At 34.9% G+C, this 17,502-nt stretch overlaps 1 protein-coding gene across 1 annotated transcript in view; it reads right to left on the minus strand.

Moving 5' to 3' along the window:
- Positions 1–12,382, minus strand: part of LOC125658721 (uncharacterized) — a 31,064-nt gene extending 18,682 nt beyond the window's left edge. Inside the window, exons 1-8 of the mRNA XM_048890107.2 lie at positions 12,306–12,382; positions 9,624–9,861; positions 9,351–9,439; positions 4,528–4,634; positions 3,394–3,599; positions 2,845–3,028; positions 2,401–2,526; positions 1,473–1,608 (exon numbers count right to left, since the gene is read on the minus strand). Coding sequence (XP_048746064.2) covers positions 1,473–1,608; positions 2,401–2,526; positions 2,845–3,028; positions 3,394–3,599; positions 4,528–4,634; positions 9,351–9,439; positions 9,624–9,814 — 1,039 coding nt within the window. The 5' untranslated portion in view covers positions 9,815–9,861; positions 12,306–12,382. The remainder of the gene's footprint in view (positions 1–1,472; positions 1,609–2,400; positions 2,527–2,844; positions 3,029–3,393; positions 3,600–4,527; positions 4,635–9,350; positions 9,440–9,623; positions 9,862–12,305) is intronic.
- Positions 12,383–17,502: the final 5,120 nt, after the last annotated feature.

Below are 17,502 nucleotides of genomic sequence, written 5' to 3' on the forward strand. Positions count from 1 at the left end.
CAGGAAGTTGATAAGCAACAGATTCGAAAATGTCTTACACAATACAGTTGGCCACACTGATGCTCTGTGCCAAATATCAGGAAGTTGCCCCATGTGGTTCTTGAGAAAACTGTGACAGAATTTTTTTTGCTGTAAAAAATTCTAAGTCCCGGCAAACAGGAAGTTGATAAGCGACAGATTCGAAAATGTCTTACACAATACAGATGGCCACACTGATGCTCTGTGCCAAATATCAGGGAGTTGTCCCATGTGGTTCTTGAGAAAACTGTGACAGAAATTTTTTTGCTGTAAAAAATTCTAAGTCCCGGCAAACAGGAAGTTGATAAGCGACAGATTCGAAAATGTCTTACACAATACAGATGGCCACACTGATGCTCTGTGCCAAATATCAGGGAGTTGCCCCATGTGGTTCTTGAGAAAACTGTGACAGAAATTTTTTTGCTGTAAAAAATTCTAAGTCCCGGCAAACAGGAAGTTGATAAGCGACAGATTCGAAAATGTCTTACACAATACAGTTGGCCACACTGATGCTCTGTGCCAAATATCAGGGAGTTGCCCCATGTGGTTCTTGAGAAAACTGTGACAGAAATTTTTTTGCTGTAAAAAATTCGAAGTCCCGGTAAACAGGAAGTTGATAAGCGACAGATTCGAAAATGTCTTACACAATACAGTTGGCCACACTGATGCTCTGTGCCAAATATCAGGGAGTTGCCCCATGTGGTTCTTGAGAAAACTGTGACAGAAATTTTTTGTGACGACGCCGCCAGACGACGACGCAGGATGACGGATAGTGATCCCTATATGTCGCCACTGCATAACGCAGGCGACACAATAAGCCATGTGATCATGAAGAATATCATTAATCAATGTGGTCCTTCCAATTTTTAATGTCAACATGGTAATAACAGAAAAGCTACACTATTGCTGATATTGAATGTGCTGCAATGCATTGTTGTTAGATAAGATTTCCTTATAATATAAATGTCATGTGTAGTGTTGCAACAAAATAGCCCTTCAAAATATATAGACAGACCATTCATCTGGAAAATGACCCATCAAAATTAGTGGGACCACACTGACCTTCCCAATCACTGAATCTAAACAGACGGATAGACAGACACCATACAAAATGATATCTAAAGTGTCTAGTTTCATGAGAAACAAGTATGACACATACTATCAGTCCAATAACAGTGTGTCATTTTGATTGGTCAGTCATGCAATTTCTTGGCTTCTCGTACATTTCAATGAAACAGGTTTTACTTTTGTTCTTAGTGACCAATCATCACTGATAGAATGGCATAGCATGGTCAACTAAACACACTTTTATTAAAACAAAACAATCAGTGAGTGATATTACAATTCATGAGTGGGATTTACACACGGTTCTCCACATGAAAAGACACACAGTATCGGAAATGATAGTATAAGTCTCAGAAGTGACCTCTCAGTACCCTAACCTTTTGACCTACCAGCAGTGATCTGGCTCTGTGGCTTCCAATCAATGTATTGTGTGGTGGCAAACTGTATCGCTAAACATTTGGGTGGCCAGCTTTCCAGAAAGCTTACTGGAATAATGAACTTTCCTAAAACATCAGCTAGTTTGATCTGTTTTAAAATCAATTCAAACATGTTTTAAAAGTACTGATGTATTCTTGCAGGGTCCATGTTATAACTGCTTTAGTGGTGAAGAAAGAGAACTAATTCATGACTGTGCTATGAAAATCATACATATAAGAGGCGAGATCAAAAGTTCAATGTCTGACAAAAAACTAAATTTACAGTTTTCACAAAGACCCCCCCCCCCCCCCCCTTAAAACTAAATATGATGACTGCTGAAACTAATCGATTAACAACTAAAAACATACAAGTATAGATAACACTCTGTATAAATCTTCATTAAAATGTAATATCATTATGTGATTTTTAACAGTTGCTTGTCTTTTTTCTTTTTCCAATATTTCGAGTGTAATCGATGTCGGATGACAGAAACTTAGGGAGATTTTATCCCCCCTCCCCCTAACTATTTGAATTTAGATTTTTATCCGACATCGATCTTTAGATATCGCCCCTAAGTAGGACTAAGTCATCATATTAAAAAGTGAATCAACTGTAATTGGTCCAAATATAAGGTATTGTATTATTAAAAAAAAAATTCAACAATAAGAATATCAGTCAGACTCATTGTATCAGACATAATTCATGAAAGAGAATGTCAGGGGTTTTCCTACTGGAAGATCATGAGTAAAAAGTGCTACAAACTAAAGCTGATTAACAATATGAAATACAGGATTGAACTTGGTTGTAATTTTGCCTGTTTTCAATACACTTAATTTCAGAGGGTGTTTCATAATGCATTTCATTTTGATACTTAAAGTGGAGTGTAGTTTTATCACTTGCCTCCCTGTTTGTCCACTGTGTTTCTCCATACTTTGGTGTGACCAGAGGAACAAAGAATTCACAGTTACTGACAGCGTAATTCAGAGAATCCTGCCAGTCCAGGCCTGACCGAATCTCGTGGACGTCCTAAAACAAGATGGACCCCGATGTATTCAGCACTACATTTACTTTCAGAATCTGACAGCAAATTGTTTAAATCTGACAGCTAACTTAATGAATAATGCAGCAGCCACTTGCCACTGATGAAAAATGGTCATCACTGTTAGAGAAGAAATTGATTGTGCCCAAATGTTGACAACAATTTACAATCACCAACCGAAATAGGTTGCCCGAGTCACTCAAGTGACCTAAGAATTCAAATAATGCATAAGTATCCATTTCAAATTTCATTTTGTGTTCACGAATAATTCAAAGTTTGTTGTCTCTCAACTCTTAAATACACACCAAGTACACACTGAATCCAAGAGCAGATAACTCCTGTTTAAGCCTCAGCGCATGTTGTGCAGCCTCTGCCCTGACATAGCTGATAAGGATCTGCTTGACTGACCCCGTTAAATCTCCCACGCTGGAGTCTGCCGGGGAGACTCTCTCTAGGTCTTTGCTGGACCGGAATGACAGGTGGCGCTTGCTACAAATCATCTCAGTGTATTACAAAGAAATGACAACAGATACATAAAGTCTAATATCCAAGATATATTTATCAAAATATTTGACCGAGAAATGAACTGGGTTGGTACATGATACCCTCCTGCTTCTTGATAATTTTGATCATGTAACCCAGCCATTCATTTTTCCAGAAAATCAATTTTTCTAAATGTGAGGACATATTCATATAATTTGGACAGTGATAAAATTTCTACACATTTTCTATTGTTTCACATTTCTTTCTTTCAATATTCATAAAAGTATTGCTATCAATCACAAGTACATGTATCACAAGCATCTACAGCCACATATCTTGGCACACTTTCTTGCAATGACTGCGATACTTACCGATTACCAGTCCTGGCCTTGAATGGTGGGTTATCAGTCCTACAGCGTATAGAGACTCTGGCTGGTGGAGATCTACTGATGGTCACATGTTTTCCAGTCCAGATATCAATGACAGAGAGACTGCTTTCCTGTCTGGAACTGACTGGCCAGCCATTCTGCTCCACAAACTGAAATTCTGGGAGGGAAGCATTTCCTTCATCTAATATCTATATAATATAAGATGTAATTGATCTTAAATGTTTCATTTCACTTGATGTGGAAATCATAATCAATTAAAATTCAAGTACATTTGTGCTCACATTATAACCAATAAAATGCTGTTTTAATGAAATAAAAACCTTACTCAGGGGGGCCACATTGCACTAACTCATTCCAGAATTGTAACTCAAACAAAAATTTCAAACCTCGTCTTTATGTTTATCTTTGAAAAATGACCTTGGATAAAATGAAAAATGACCTTGGATAAAGGTCATGGCACACCATCTGGTCATCATGAATCTTCATGTCATTAGTGTGCTGAACATTTCTCTTTTACAATATATGGAGTGGGAGACAGAAAGGAAGGTGACTATGATGATTCCTACATGCGTAATCTAAAACTACATTGGTATTGCAAGGGGAGGGTGGTGAGTGGAAGAGGAAGCAGTATTATATAGACTAAGTGGTTCTTTTGACAAAGGAGAGATGCCACACCCACGCACCCTCCCCCATTTCAGGGGGATCATTAATTCATGCAGCTGATGCACTTCAGTTGTAGAATGTAAGAAACAAAGTTGGTCCCTAGTATAAGATGGACCCCTAGAAAGGATTTATGGATCCATGCATGTATACATAGCTGCACTCACCCTAACGGTACTGTTGTCAACTTATTATACATTTCTAATACTGTAGATCTTTATTTTACGCAAGTACCTAACATCGCGAAATGACTCGTATATATGTCAAATCTTGAGAACATAAATTCACGAGTGCTCTGTTGATCAAGTCATTACATGTATTTTACCTATATAAAAATAAAAGCGAGGAATTTTAATTCGCGAGTGATGCTTCTCGCAAAATTACACAATAATAATTCCTCACGTATATTTAGAAATTTACAGTACTCAATAAATCTAAAATCTACCTATGACTAACCTCATCTACAATCAAAGATCTCAAAACATCAAGTTTGGATTGCACAGCACAGAACACGAAACCGATCACTTCCCCACTGGTGCCCTGTATAGCTATCTTAGGTTCATCTGAAAATATTACAACACGACTGTAAAAGGAATAAAGGTCACGGGTCCCTACAGCTCAAACTGACCCCAACACAGTTTAACAAGAACCCCTAATATATATATATATATATATAAGAAATAAATTTCATTTTTTGAAATATACATGAGGGTATGAACTGTGATGCTTTACGTCTGCGTACTCCATGAAGCGCATTAGTGCTTCATGAAAAATATGCTAGTGTGAAATGTTGCTTTTCTCACCCTCATGTATTTTCAAAGATAAAATATATTTCTTATATTTACATTCTATTTTCATTTCTGTTGAAGAATTCCCAGCTGTTAAAATTTATCAAGATTCATATGCACATTGTTCACATTCATGAGGAAATGACTATCATTAAATCATTGGAAATTGTAAATATGAATAAATGAAGAAAAGATATAATACACGTACGCTTGGTGTTCAATAATCAAAATGAAATAAAACTTTTACCCAACTTGATTCTGTCACTTTGACTCAACGAGGGTGTGTTTGTTGACTTGACAACGAGAGTGTGTTTGTTGACTTGACAACGAGAGTGTGTTTGTTGACTTGACAACAAGAGTGTTTGTTAACTTGACAACGAGAGTGTGTTTGTTGACTTGACAACGAGAGTGTGTTTGTTGACTCGACAACGAGAGTGTGTTTGTTGACTTGACAACGAGAGTGTGTTTGTTGACTTGACAACAAGAATGTGTTTGTTGACTTGTCAAACAGTCACTTATTGAATGACTAATTTGTAATTACTGAAAATTAACACACGGCATCTGTGTCAAACTGAGAACAAGTGTGTGAAGGAAAAATAGGTATTTGCACATGTCTACCTAAATAAAATCATATCAAAAGGATTCATTTTAAATTCACTCATTCATATGTCTAATTCATTTATTTACTACCAATTAGCTATGTGATTAGATTAATTAATTCAGTTGTATGAACAAAAGATACAAGGATCTCAAGTTCAGTGTGAATAAATTAGTAGCAAAATCAACATTTAGATTCAATAGATAGCATGACATTTAGCATTCACGCCAATGTTCTTTTAATGATATTCATGTAAATACATTAGTATAATAAATTTTTGCACAGATGTCTTTTAAATCTTATAGATTAATTGATTGTATATTGTTTAACATCCCACTTGAGAATTTTTCACTCATATGGAGACATCACCATTGCCGGCGAAGGGTTGCAAAATTTAGGCCTATGCTCAGCACTTAGAGCCTTTGAGCAGTGAGGGATCTTTATTATACCACACCTGCTGTGACATGGGGCCTCAGTTTTTGCGGTCTCATCCGAAGGACCGCCCCATTTAGTTGTCTTTTACGACAAGCAAGGGGTGCTGAAGATCCATCATGTCCATGGTTCTATACCTAATACAATTAAATTCACAGATATGTTCTTTGTTACTGTAAATGAAATTTACTGATATATGGCATCATTCTCATAGCCATGATGGTGAAACATGCAGTGAATGAAGCCAAACAAACAGCAGCTTTTCATTAAACTTGCTTGATAGTCTACAATAGCTTGTTATGATACAATGTTGAGTACACTTAATTTTTTTATTTAAGGCATGCAAGATGCCAAATGAATGTACATGTACAGTGTATATCAAAGGAATGCAGGCTGTCAAAAATTAATGTCCATTTGGTGATCTACTACAGCATTAGATGTATGCAAGTAAAAGGTGAGAAGTTAATAACAAAATTAGTACCAGACATGCTTACTGAGTGGGCGTGTTGTCCTATCTATACTCTGACAGAATATAGCAGTGAATGAATACAAAATAACAAGTGCGGTAAGCAGAATGCATGAAAACATGTAATACAGTGAAACCTTGTTACCTTGAACTCAATTGGACCGAGAAAAAAACTGAGATACCCGAGAATTCGAGATATCAAGGGTAAAATACTTAGAGAATAAGTAGTTGGGACTTCCGAATCACTTTGACATATACATGGTATTCAAGATATTAGTATTCGAGATACCAAACTTCAACTGTACTAATACAATGATAACGAGTATAAAACACCTCTCATTATCATATCCCATGACAGAATATTGAACGGTAAATCACTTATAATTCAAGAGACTTTATTTTCATGACCTTACTTTGTCAGATTTATCAGAACCACATAATTTTCACAAAATTTCAATCTGTCATTATGTATATACATACAAATTCATTCCTTTCCAATACGATTCAAATCAGACCCCTTACTCATTGATATGACAATGTGTAAGGGGTATGATTTTAATCAGACTGCTTATTTTTCCTTCGTGGCAACCACACAGATTCATGCAAAAATAAAGTTCTCGTGATACACAGTGTGACAAATAAGCTTTACCTTTGCGAGAACAGGATGAAATGGATGAATTTCAGTAAGAAAATATTCTGAATAAATGTATCACCAAAATTCCAATTTGTCGATCATGCTACCATCACATAAAATTCTCAGACACAGTGTCCTTTACCCATAATTCCTCAACATGTGAATAGTGCAGTTTCACATTCTGCTTTAATACACAACACCTTTCCATCACCTATGACTTGTTAATATTATGGTGTAATATACAATGTGTGTAAATTTGAAAGTTCACCAATGAAATACTCACCACGAAACTTCAAAAATGGTTTTAAAAACTTGTGTTTCAATGCATAAATTACATGTCTCAAACAATTCAATTGACGCATAGCACTAATATTTAACACAGATTAACAAATTTCTTTTTTTAAAAATAATATATTGCTGTAAAATATCAGTCACATATTTTACCATTCTTGTAATGGTAATTAATCAAATTTATTCTATTTATGAAAACAAGACACCCATGGGCCTTAACAGTCACCTGAGTATGAGAATTTGTGGTCATTAGAAATGATTGTGTTACCTGTGTGTTTTTATTCATCTCCATCTTTATACTTTGTACTAGGTGATACATACATGTATATTGGTATGTAACTATCACACACAATTGATTATTCAAAATTCTTTTATGGAAGAGTAAGTTTTATCACATCACAGTAAAATGCAATTTTCTATTTAAAGTTCTGAAAAGGCAAATGAGTTTTTACAGTTTTCAAAGTGGATTCAGTGTTCATAATAACCATGCCAACTGTAGTTTGACTGTTTGATGTGCAGAAGTAAAGAATTTTTTTTTTATAGATAACATATTTTAATTTACAATAAATCAAAATGACCAACTTAGCTCCATCCTAGGGCATGAACCCTGAACCCAGGGACCATGAATTTCACAGTTTTAGTATAAGCTCATTGCTATCATGTCAACAGTTTCACGTCCACAAATAATGAAGACAAGAGATGTTTGTAAAACATATATGCCCCCCATGGTACAAAATTGAAAAGGGCTATACACATGCATCATTTCATTCATAGTAATATTACTAATTCAAATATTGAGCAGATAGTATCTTCCTATGTCAAGAGTGGATTGACCATGTGACCTAAAAATCAATAGGGGTCATCTACTCCTTATGCTGTACCAGTGCAGTGCACAGTGCTCCCACTGGACCAAAATTCCCTTTCGCCACTTTTTCGGGGTGCGGCGCGGCGCAAATAATCTCATGCTTTACAATTATTTCCATCATATTATTTTATTCATTACACTGATTTTAGCATTTTGAATCAGTTACATTACTTAATCATATCCAGCTACCATACCTAAACACTTCTTTCTAAAATAATAAGTTGATTTGTTTGATAAATTCTATTAGGGAAATCAAAAATCAGATAATAAATAATATAAATATATACTTCATGATGCTACACCCCTCAGTGAAAACATTGTGTACATTGCCCGCAGATGTCACAAAACATCAAGCCCAATTTAGAGTCGTAGCTCAACCATTCCCTATTAAATTTCCGTTTTGGTATGGAAGATTTTGCAATTTGGACAGAAGCAGATGTACCAGTGTACCAACTTTGATGTTGGTAAGCAAAGGGTTCTCAAGATATTGAGTGGAAAGTATATTCCTATGTCCAGTTTGACCCTTGACCATGTGACCCCAAAATCAATAGGGGTCATCTTCTCCTGAAGATGTACTAGTGTACCAAGTTTGATGTCTGTCAAGCAAAGGGTCCTCAAGATATTAAGTGAACAGTGTCTTCCTATGTGCAGACTAGATTAATCCTTGACCTTTGACCTGAAAAACAATAGGGTCCTCTTCTACTCATAACCAATCCACATATGAAATACCATTATGATCAAGTGAATGGTTCTCAAGATATTGAGCAGACAACATGTAGTCTACCGACCAACCGAAAGGTGCAAAGCAATATGCCCCTCTTCTTTGAAAGGGGGGGGGCATAAATTTTTTGAAAATTACAAAACATTTTATGGCTTTAGTCACATGCCTCTGGCTCCAGTCTATGAAATTCATAATTTTTATTCCCCTAGACCCATAAATGTTATATACCAATATTGGTTGAAATTGGTTCAACCATCCCAGAGAAAAAGCTGAAAATGTTCAAAAGTTTACGACTGATGCATGACGATGGACAAAAACAGATGGCAATAGGTCACTTGATTGACACAGGTGACCTAATTAGTCATGTGAAGTAAAAATGTTTATGAAATAAATTAATGTACGGTAACATTCTTCAACTGGTGCATATTTAATCACTGTAACATAAAACATCTGTGTTCAGATACACATAAAATGTAGAACTTACCTTGATTTCTTTGTACTAGAATAGTTTTCTCATCTGTTAAAACATCCTGAATTTTCAAACTGTTCTCCAAATCAAGTTTAATACTCCACCTACACCATCACACAACAAATACAGAAAATACAATTTTGTGCAATTATAACCTAAAAGAGATCTAATAATTACGACCCTCGTCATATATACAACCTAGTCCAAAAATGGACTCTTACTCTGGAAGAATACATTTTTAATAAAACTGTAACAGAAGAGGAATTCAATTTGTGCTAGAAAATTTACCCTTCTTTGGTGCAAAATTGAAGATTTTCCAGAAAATAGGCAAGCTGTTTCTTGATAATATCCCTAAACTGCCCCAAGGTCATTTCCTTGATCTGCGAGGTGAAGATCTTCACAGCTCCCAGGCATCTGTCATCCTGTGCAGAGTTATGCCCCTTTAGGATGACTCCCAATAATATGTAGTCTGTGTCCATAACTGCCTATGCTGTTCATCACTTGAGAGATGTAGACTCCATCACTTCTACAAAATTTAATCAGCCTGTTTTAGGCAATTTCTGGTGTGTGCTTATCAAGTCTGCTCATAGAGTCAGAAAATTGACATATTCATGAATTAAAGTTATAATAGTACATCTTTTAAGAAAATTGTCTTATATCTTAAAATGACCTGTGCACATATTAAGTGATCAATATGTAAAAGCCATTGTTCGAGTCAATCTAATAAAAAATCAGATCTTCTGTCTAACTGTTACACCGGAGAAGGTGCAACGGTTTGAGAAGATCTGATTTTAAATAATTAGATTGTTCGAGTCAAACATAAGATGCAGATATACATCCGACATTGCTCCCTCGCCAAATGTTCAGCATTTAGAAGTGAGAGTCACAGGTCTTTTGGATGAAACCATGCATGATAAAGAACTTCTGGAGAACTTGTACCCAAAAATTGGGAAGTTTCTAGTATACCGATCCCCAGAAGCACGCGACTGTGCATGAACAGTTCTTTCCCTTGCCGTTGCTAAGCGGAATGTAAACACGCCGCCATTTGCATTTTCGCCTCGGATGCTGAGCAATGAAAATCGTGCGATAAAAATAAAAGCCCGACGGCGTTTGAGTATACTAAGCGGGGGCTTGGGGGCGGCAGCCCCCGACAAGTCAAATGTAGTTAAAATTGTCTTACCTTACAACATAAAATCATCTATAAGCTGTTGTTTGCATTAATCAGATCGAGGGGTTGAAGAACTAGTCGTTGTTTGGCAATCAAGGGTTCCGAAGTAAGGTTGGGTACGAGTATCGAGAGGGTCATATACAGATTTAATGAGTTCTAGAAATTTAAGGAATGAATCTTGGCAGTCTGCAAGATATTTTTTTCGGATGCAGTACTGACTAAAATAAGTATCGTACAGAGATTTAACTGTGCTGCTGACCGGTAATGACTTTTTTAATGCACGCTAAGTAGATTCTATAGTATTGGTGTGTGCCCCTGTATCGGGATCTACAACGTTTATAATTATAGTTGTACCGGGCTGTATCTTGGTTTTTATTATTTCAAGCAGAGTTTCTCGTGTTCGATCTACCACTGTTGTAAAAAAGCACCTTTTCGTCTCCCTTTCAGTGCCACCAAAAACCCTGACACCGTCTACTTTCCGTTCCTTGTGAATTTTTTTTTTTACCAAATTTCGTCAATTTCAACAACAAAAAAATTCCCACTCCTCCTATTTTTTCTGAATTCTTCTCTTAAATATGCATGCACTTCTCTGGAATAATTATACCAATCAACAACAATTTGACTTGCAATTTCAAGTTCGTGTCTCACGAAACTTTTACTAGCTTTGTATACCCAGATATATGTTATTAACAGAACTTTATCCAGCGTTAATTTGTGCTTTTCAAACTAGCTACCAGTCCTGATGGAAATTTTGGTTAGAACATCTCCATATAAATCCGTCGCTTGAATATGACAAATCCTTTAATCCAAATTTCCCGTTGCCACAGCTGCCACAGATTTTGCCATCCAAATTTATCAAAACTGATAATCCTAGTGAATCAGCTCTCTTGCATCAGCACAAATAAAAAAAAAATTCAGTTTTAGAGGCATTTTCATCGCAAATCAGCTGTTCAGTTTGTTTACATCAACACCAGTGACGTCGTATCATACAAATATTCATGAGAATTACGTATACAAAGCGCACGTGACCCTTTTCCATTTATTTTGGAACAAAAAATGTACGTCTTATTGCATTATTTTTCATTTCGGATTTAAAAAACTGATTTAAAAAACAGTTTTTTAAACTTCATTTTTAACAAGGAATTCGAATTTGGGGTTATTTTTGTGATTTTTTTCCATTTTAGCAATTTTACTGATCGCTAACGCGATCGTATATATACATACTAAACCACCTTCGGCAGCACACATTTTAGCGCCATATTTTGGGGACCGGTATACTAGAAGTGTTCCCAAAAATTTGGGTACGAGTTCTCCTGAAGAAGTCATACCCGGGTCCGACTAGCTAACTCGAATTAAGTCATACCAATCAATATCTGGGTACAAGTTCTCCTGGAGAAAAACTTTGTCATTTAAACAAATAGAAATGTGAGTACGAGTTCCAGAGAAAAACTTTGTCAATTTTATAAAAAATCTGGGTACGAATTCTCTCGGAGAAAAAACTTGTCATTTTATCGGAATATAGGTAGTTCTCCTAGTAGTAGTACTGAGTGAGTGGCCAGTGACATGTATAGGTCTATATATGTAGTCCTTAGCCTACAGCTGGTGAAGTCTCATATCAAAGGACATACAACACACTAACAACACACAATATACAAGCGGGGTCTCTAATTGAAAATGAAAGTCTATCCTCGGCCCGGTTTCTAATGCTGTACTGAACAGCTAAGACTAAAAGAGTTACTCTTTGTTTGCCGGATCTATAGGAGAAAAACTGTTGGAAAACCAAAGACATTACAAGTACTTACATTCACTGTAAACAAATCACTTGCCATGTCGACATGTGGCATTACAACGAAATCGAATTTCCCACCTCTACCGGAAGTCCCGTTACAAATGAACTTTGGCGATGGAATCGACTAAAAGCCGAAAAAACGGTCTAAGTACTAGCGGTTTGAATACGTAGCAAATCAAAACTGAAAGAAAAAAATTAGATTATGGTAAACTTAGATATCTATATTATTACTATCCTATTTATTTACTATTTCTAACCTGTAAAGATTTATTTTTCACTTTTATAAGTTATTTATAAAGTACTATGCAACTGTCAATGCTGTTCATGCTAGAAGATTATGTGAATTTTTACTTCAATGTTTTGAATTGCGCAACAAAAGTAGAGTACTATAATTATATCACTAATATTATATATACAATACTAAATTGCATAATTACAGTCTAATGTAACATGTACATTTAAAAAGTTTTTCTTACATAGAAAGAAACAGAGGAAATATTATTGTTCATATTTTAGACACAAAGTGTTTTAAATGTGATTGTAACTGATGATTAGTCTGTGATTTAAATGTTAATCAATAAAAGAGAGGGGGGAAAGCATTTTTATCTAAAGTAATTTGTATATTTTTTGCCATTTTGGCATATGGTTATGTACAGGTACTTAATTATTGTATATCATCATATCTTTTATAATTAAATCAATTCGTACTGATTAGGGAAACTATTTCAGGATGTAGTGAGCCACCTTAAACAGCTTACTTATATACATGTAATCAACTTTGTTATTTCAAATCATTATTTTTGTCTTTTTCTTTGTCATTTTTATGTTTCTATGCCCGATAGGGCCCGGGTCGAATTGGATGAATGAATAAAATAAAGTTTATAAATACCCAGTGAGAAAAGATAATTTATACTGGCACTTGTACAATAAAATTTCTGAGAAATTCTGCAGTAAATGGTGCAGTGTATAGTAAAATGATTCTAATATATGATGGAATGATAATAATGATTGCATCTAGATATGAATTTAATTATTTGTGCGAAATATGTGATAGCATAATCCTATTAAATATTGCAGCATATCGTACATTGCTTTTTGTCGTGTACATTATATGCATATACATAGCGGTGCCTACATTGCAAATTATCCCATTGCAGTAGATACTATAAACTGTCTTGCATAGAAATTAGAGAGCGATATATCAAATTAGAGGGAATATATTGACTGAAATCAATGCAAAGCATAAGTACATATGGACATATTAATGAAGATGTAAAATAAATAACTTTATTGCGAAAGACATACATCTTATAGCATTATAACAAAATTGAACATGGATAATAATTACAAAGCTGTAAATAAACGGCCAATTTTTACAAAGACATCTAGCAGATGTAAATACAATAGTATAATGACAGTAAAAAAAAGGAGAATGACGATACAATTTACATAGTATGGACTGTTCCTAGTTCAAGAGCTTTACAAATAAATTTTCCTAAGTTACGAAGTTCTTTAACATTGTTCACACTTAAAAGTTGTATAAATTTGAGCATGGAGGGTTTACTCCAGTAATACTTTTTCACTAATGTAGCTCTAATCTGACAATATACAGGACAGACTAACAAAAAGTGGTATTCATCCTCAATTTCAGTTATACATGGTTTACAAAACCTTTTTTTCACGTGGTACATTTTTATGTCTACCAGTTTCTATGGATAAATTATGTGATGATAACCTTATTTTGGAGATACCCTTTTTGTACAATTTAGGAATCGATTTTTCTAGGTAATATTACAAGCAAAAATTATCAACCAAATGTTTGTAAATAGTGCATTTTGATTCATACTGCATGTTGCTATGTAAATTTTGAATAAAATGATCCTTCAATCTTTGTTGTATTATTGGCAAACAAACATGGCTATTTAAGTTATTTTGATCATGCCACATATAACTAAGTCCCAAACAATCAAGTTGTTCCTTGATAAAAGTAGCCCAGTTACGACTTGTATGCTTTGTATTTTCACAGATATCGTATAAACATTCATATGCAGCATTAAGTATACAATTTTCAGACTGCAATACTTTAAACCAAAACTTGAACATTCTCAAAATACGAACATGATACAATGGTAAACGTCCTGTTTCAAAATATACCATGGTTGTATTAGTGTTTTTACGAACACCAAGTGCAAATTTTGATAAAAATCCAGGTGAACCTTTTCAATGTCAGGTCCTTTATGTAATTCCCACACTTCACATCCGTAATTCAAAATACTACAGACATAGGTATCGAAAAGGGAGAATAAGGTACAATGATTTAAATACAACTGTTTTAGAGTTGATTTAAGGGCAAATAATGCTTTGCGACCTTGTGATGCTAACTGTTTCTGCGTTACCAAAAATTTACCATTAAAATTAAATAAAACGCCCAAGTAAACAAATTGATCTAATACTTCTATACTTTCATCTTTATACACCCATTTCTCATCTGTGCGAATCATTCCACCATTTCTAAATACAACAATTTTAGTTTTTGCTACATTAACAACTAAATCCCATTCATCTGTGTAACTTTGCAGTGTATTTAACATATTTTGTAGTTCAATAACCGATTCTGCAAGCAACACTATGTCATCAGCCTACATCAAAATTTAAAGCAATCGGAACACGCTCGGCCTTTGACCAATGTGATTTTCAACAAATTGTGAAATGTGACCAGAGGATTTTACACAGGTTCTAATCCTACCATATATGGAGAGAACAATAGTAAGCAGCTTAACTGAATCGAATGCCTTCTTATAATCCACGAAGTAACACTATAATCGTTTTTTTTTTTATTTTTTATTGGCGTGATTGTGTTATAAGACAATGAAGCGCAAAAATTGCCTCCGTAGTACCTAGCTTGGGTTGAAAACCATGCAAATTGTGCATCTGAAATAATATCATACGAGGCTGCCCATGAGACGAGTCTTCTGTTTAGTATGGAAGTAAACAATTTGCAGAAACAACTAACAAGAATTATTCCTCTGTAATTATCTGGATCAGAAGGTCACCTTTTTTGAAAACAGGCACAATAACAGCGTCAGACCATTGTGTTGGAAAAAATCCTGATGATAAGATTCGATTAAAAATAATATGCAAATATGGTACAAAAAATTCTCTAAATTCCATGAAATACTCATTCAAAATATAGTCCAAACCATGATATTTCCCCCGTTTTAATTGATCATTAGCTTCGGATATTTCTTTCTCGGTAATTTGAACTAATTTCCATATCTAGTTCATTAAAAACTGTCCTGTATATCGTATCTTTTTTACTTGTAAAAATTACTATAGAGCTAGAGTTATAATCTTTTTAATCGCCTTTTCATGCTTGACGTGGTTAATATTGATACAAAATTGTTATTATGCGGTGATGTCAATTTGCCTCTGCAAATTAATATAAATATTTTTTCAGTTGTTCATAAATTTATAGAAGAAACTTGTAGATTCGTTTAATCATTGTACATTTAATTATAACCTTGCATGACATTAATTGTAATATTTTAGGAGAGGGACTTGTAAGTTGTTAGAACTTGTTCCCAATCCTTTTGATTTTATCAATAAAATGTGTTCAAAACAAAACAAATACGTACATGCAATCTGAATCCGAAATATATAAGGGAATCCATGCATGGTTCAAATAGAATAGTGTCCAGGTCTATAGAACGTACACGAGATCACTTTCAGGATTATATACGAAGAATCTCACTTTCTAAGTTTTGTAGCAACCCGGGGCCGTGTATTCTAAGACCCCCCCCCCCCCCCCCACACACACACACACATCAGATTATTATTCGTTGTATTCAACTGTTGAATTAGAATTTTCATGTATTACTGTAACAATTTTTCTCCTTTTTGCCAGTATACATGTACCTTCTTCTGGTTCTGACAAAGGACTGGACAATGAAGTGTCTTCTACTATGACATGGTATCATAAATATAACCATGATACATATTTGCAAATGGCCCTTACACAAGGAATGCTCATGAAGCGTGACGTGTCTGGACAGACAATCTGATTACTGATTAAAATTTACATACAATTTTTGAGTCTCTTCCGAATCTGATTTTCATTTTGTATCTAGACGTGAGCATCAACTCATAGATTTCAAATTTAAGGCAAATCGTCGTATCTTGTTTAGAAAAATGTACTAAACGATAAAAGAAGCAATAATTTCTTACACTCCCGGAGAAATAAATGACAAAATCTTTTGATTTCTTGAATTACTTTATTGGGAAAACTTTTTTCCCCCAAAAACCCCTTAAAATTTGCGTCATTTTATTAATTTCACCTTATTGAAAATGATAGAAAATACCCTGGTAGTACAAATGACTCTGGTGAGAGAATGCAGTTACTAGTGTGTGGTGCAAGGAATAAGAGTACGTGTGTGTGTGTGGAGGGGGGATTAATGTTTTTACTTGAAAGATCGGGGGGGGGGGGAGAAAAGAATAATAAATAGCGTAAAAATTACATGCATTATGACAAATCCTTTACAGATTTCTACTCCATGTATAATGTCATCTTCCCAAGTCGATGGTTTCTGATCCGCACCCCTTTTGAACTGAAGGACTTGGTTCGAATATATAGCAGTGCTATATTATTATTCAATATTAGTAATAAATGTTTCACTCTCTCTTCCACCCATGCTGTATGTACGTGCAACTTTTGGTCAAGAAATTATACATGTCTCTTAAGTACATGATTGATCAAAAATATGAAAATATACTGAGAAGATCTTAGAAACATAATTGCATACTTCATCTGATGAATTCGGAACAGATATTTTGTATGGCAGACAATGCAGATATTATACCCATGTGAATAGCCTTACCGTATCTTAACCTTGATGCCCTCTGAGTTATGCAACAAAGACAAATCTTTGCAATTATTGCACAGGGCCTTGGCCTTGAGCCTCGGCCAATGTACCTGGAACTGTCCGAACTGTTTATGTCTCTGGCCGACAGTGTCCTTGAATAGGAGATTAAAGAGTGATAAGCGGAGAACGCCTTGAATAGAATTGTTTATTCCCCCATTGCGACCCTGTTCCATTTATGGTAAGAAATAACGGTAGGTATTTTTACCGCCAGACACAGCCGAACACCAAAAATATTATGTATATATTGAAATAAATCCCTAAAACAGACCATATGTGAATAATTCAACGTAT

The sequence above is a fragment of the Ostrea edulis genome, chromosome 9, assembly GCF_947568905.1.
Source record: "Ostrea edulis chromosome 9, xbOstEdul1.1, whole genome shotgun sequence".
Taxonomy (NCBI): domain Eukaryota; kingdom Metazoa; phylum Mollusca; class Bivalvia; order Ostreida; family Ostreidae; genus Ostrea; species Ostrea edulis.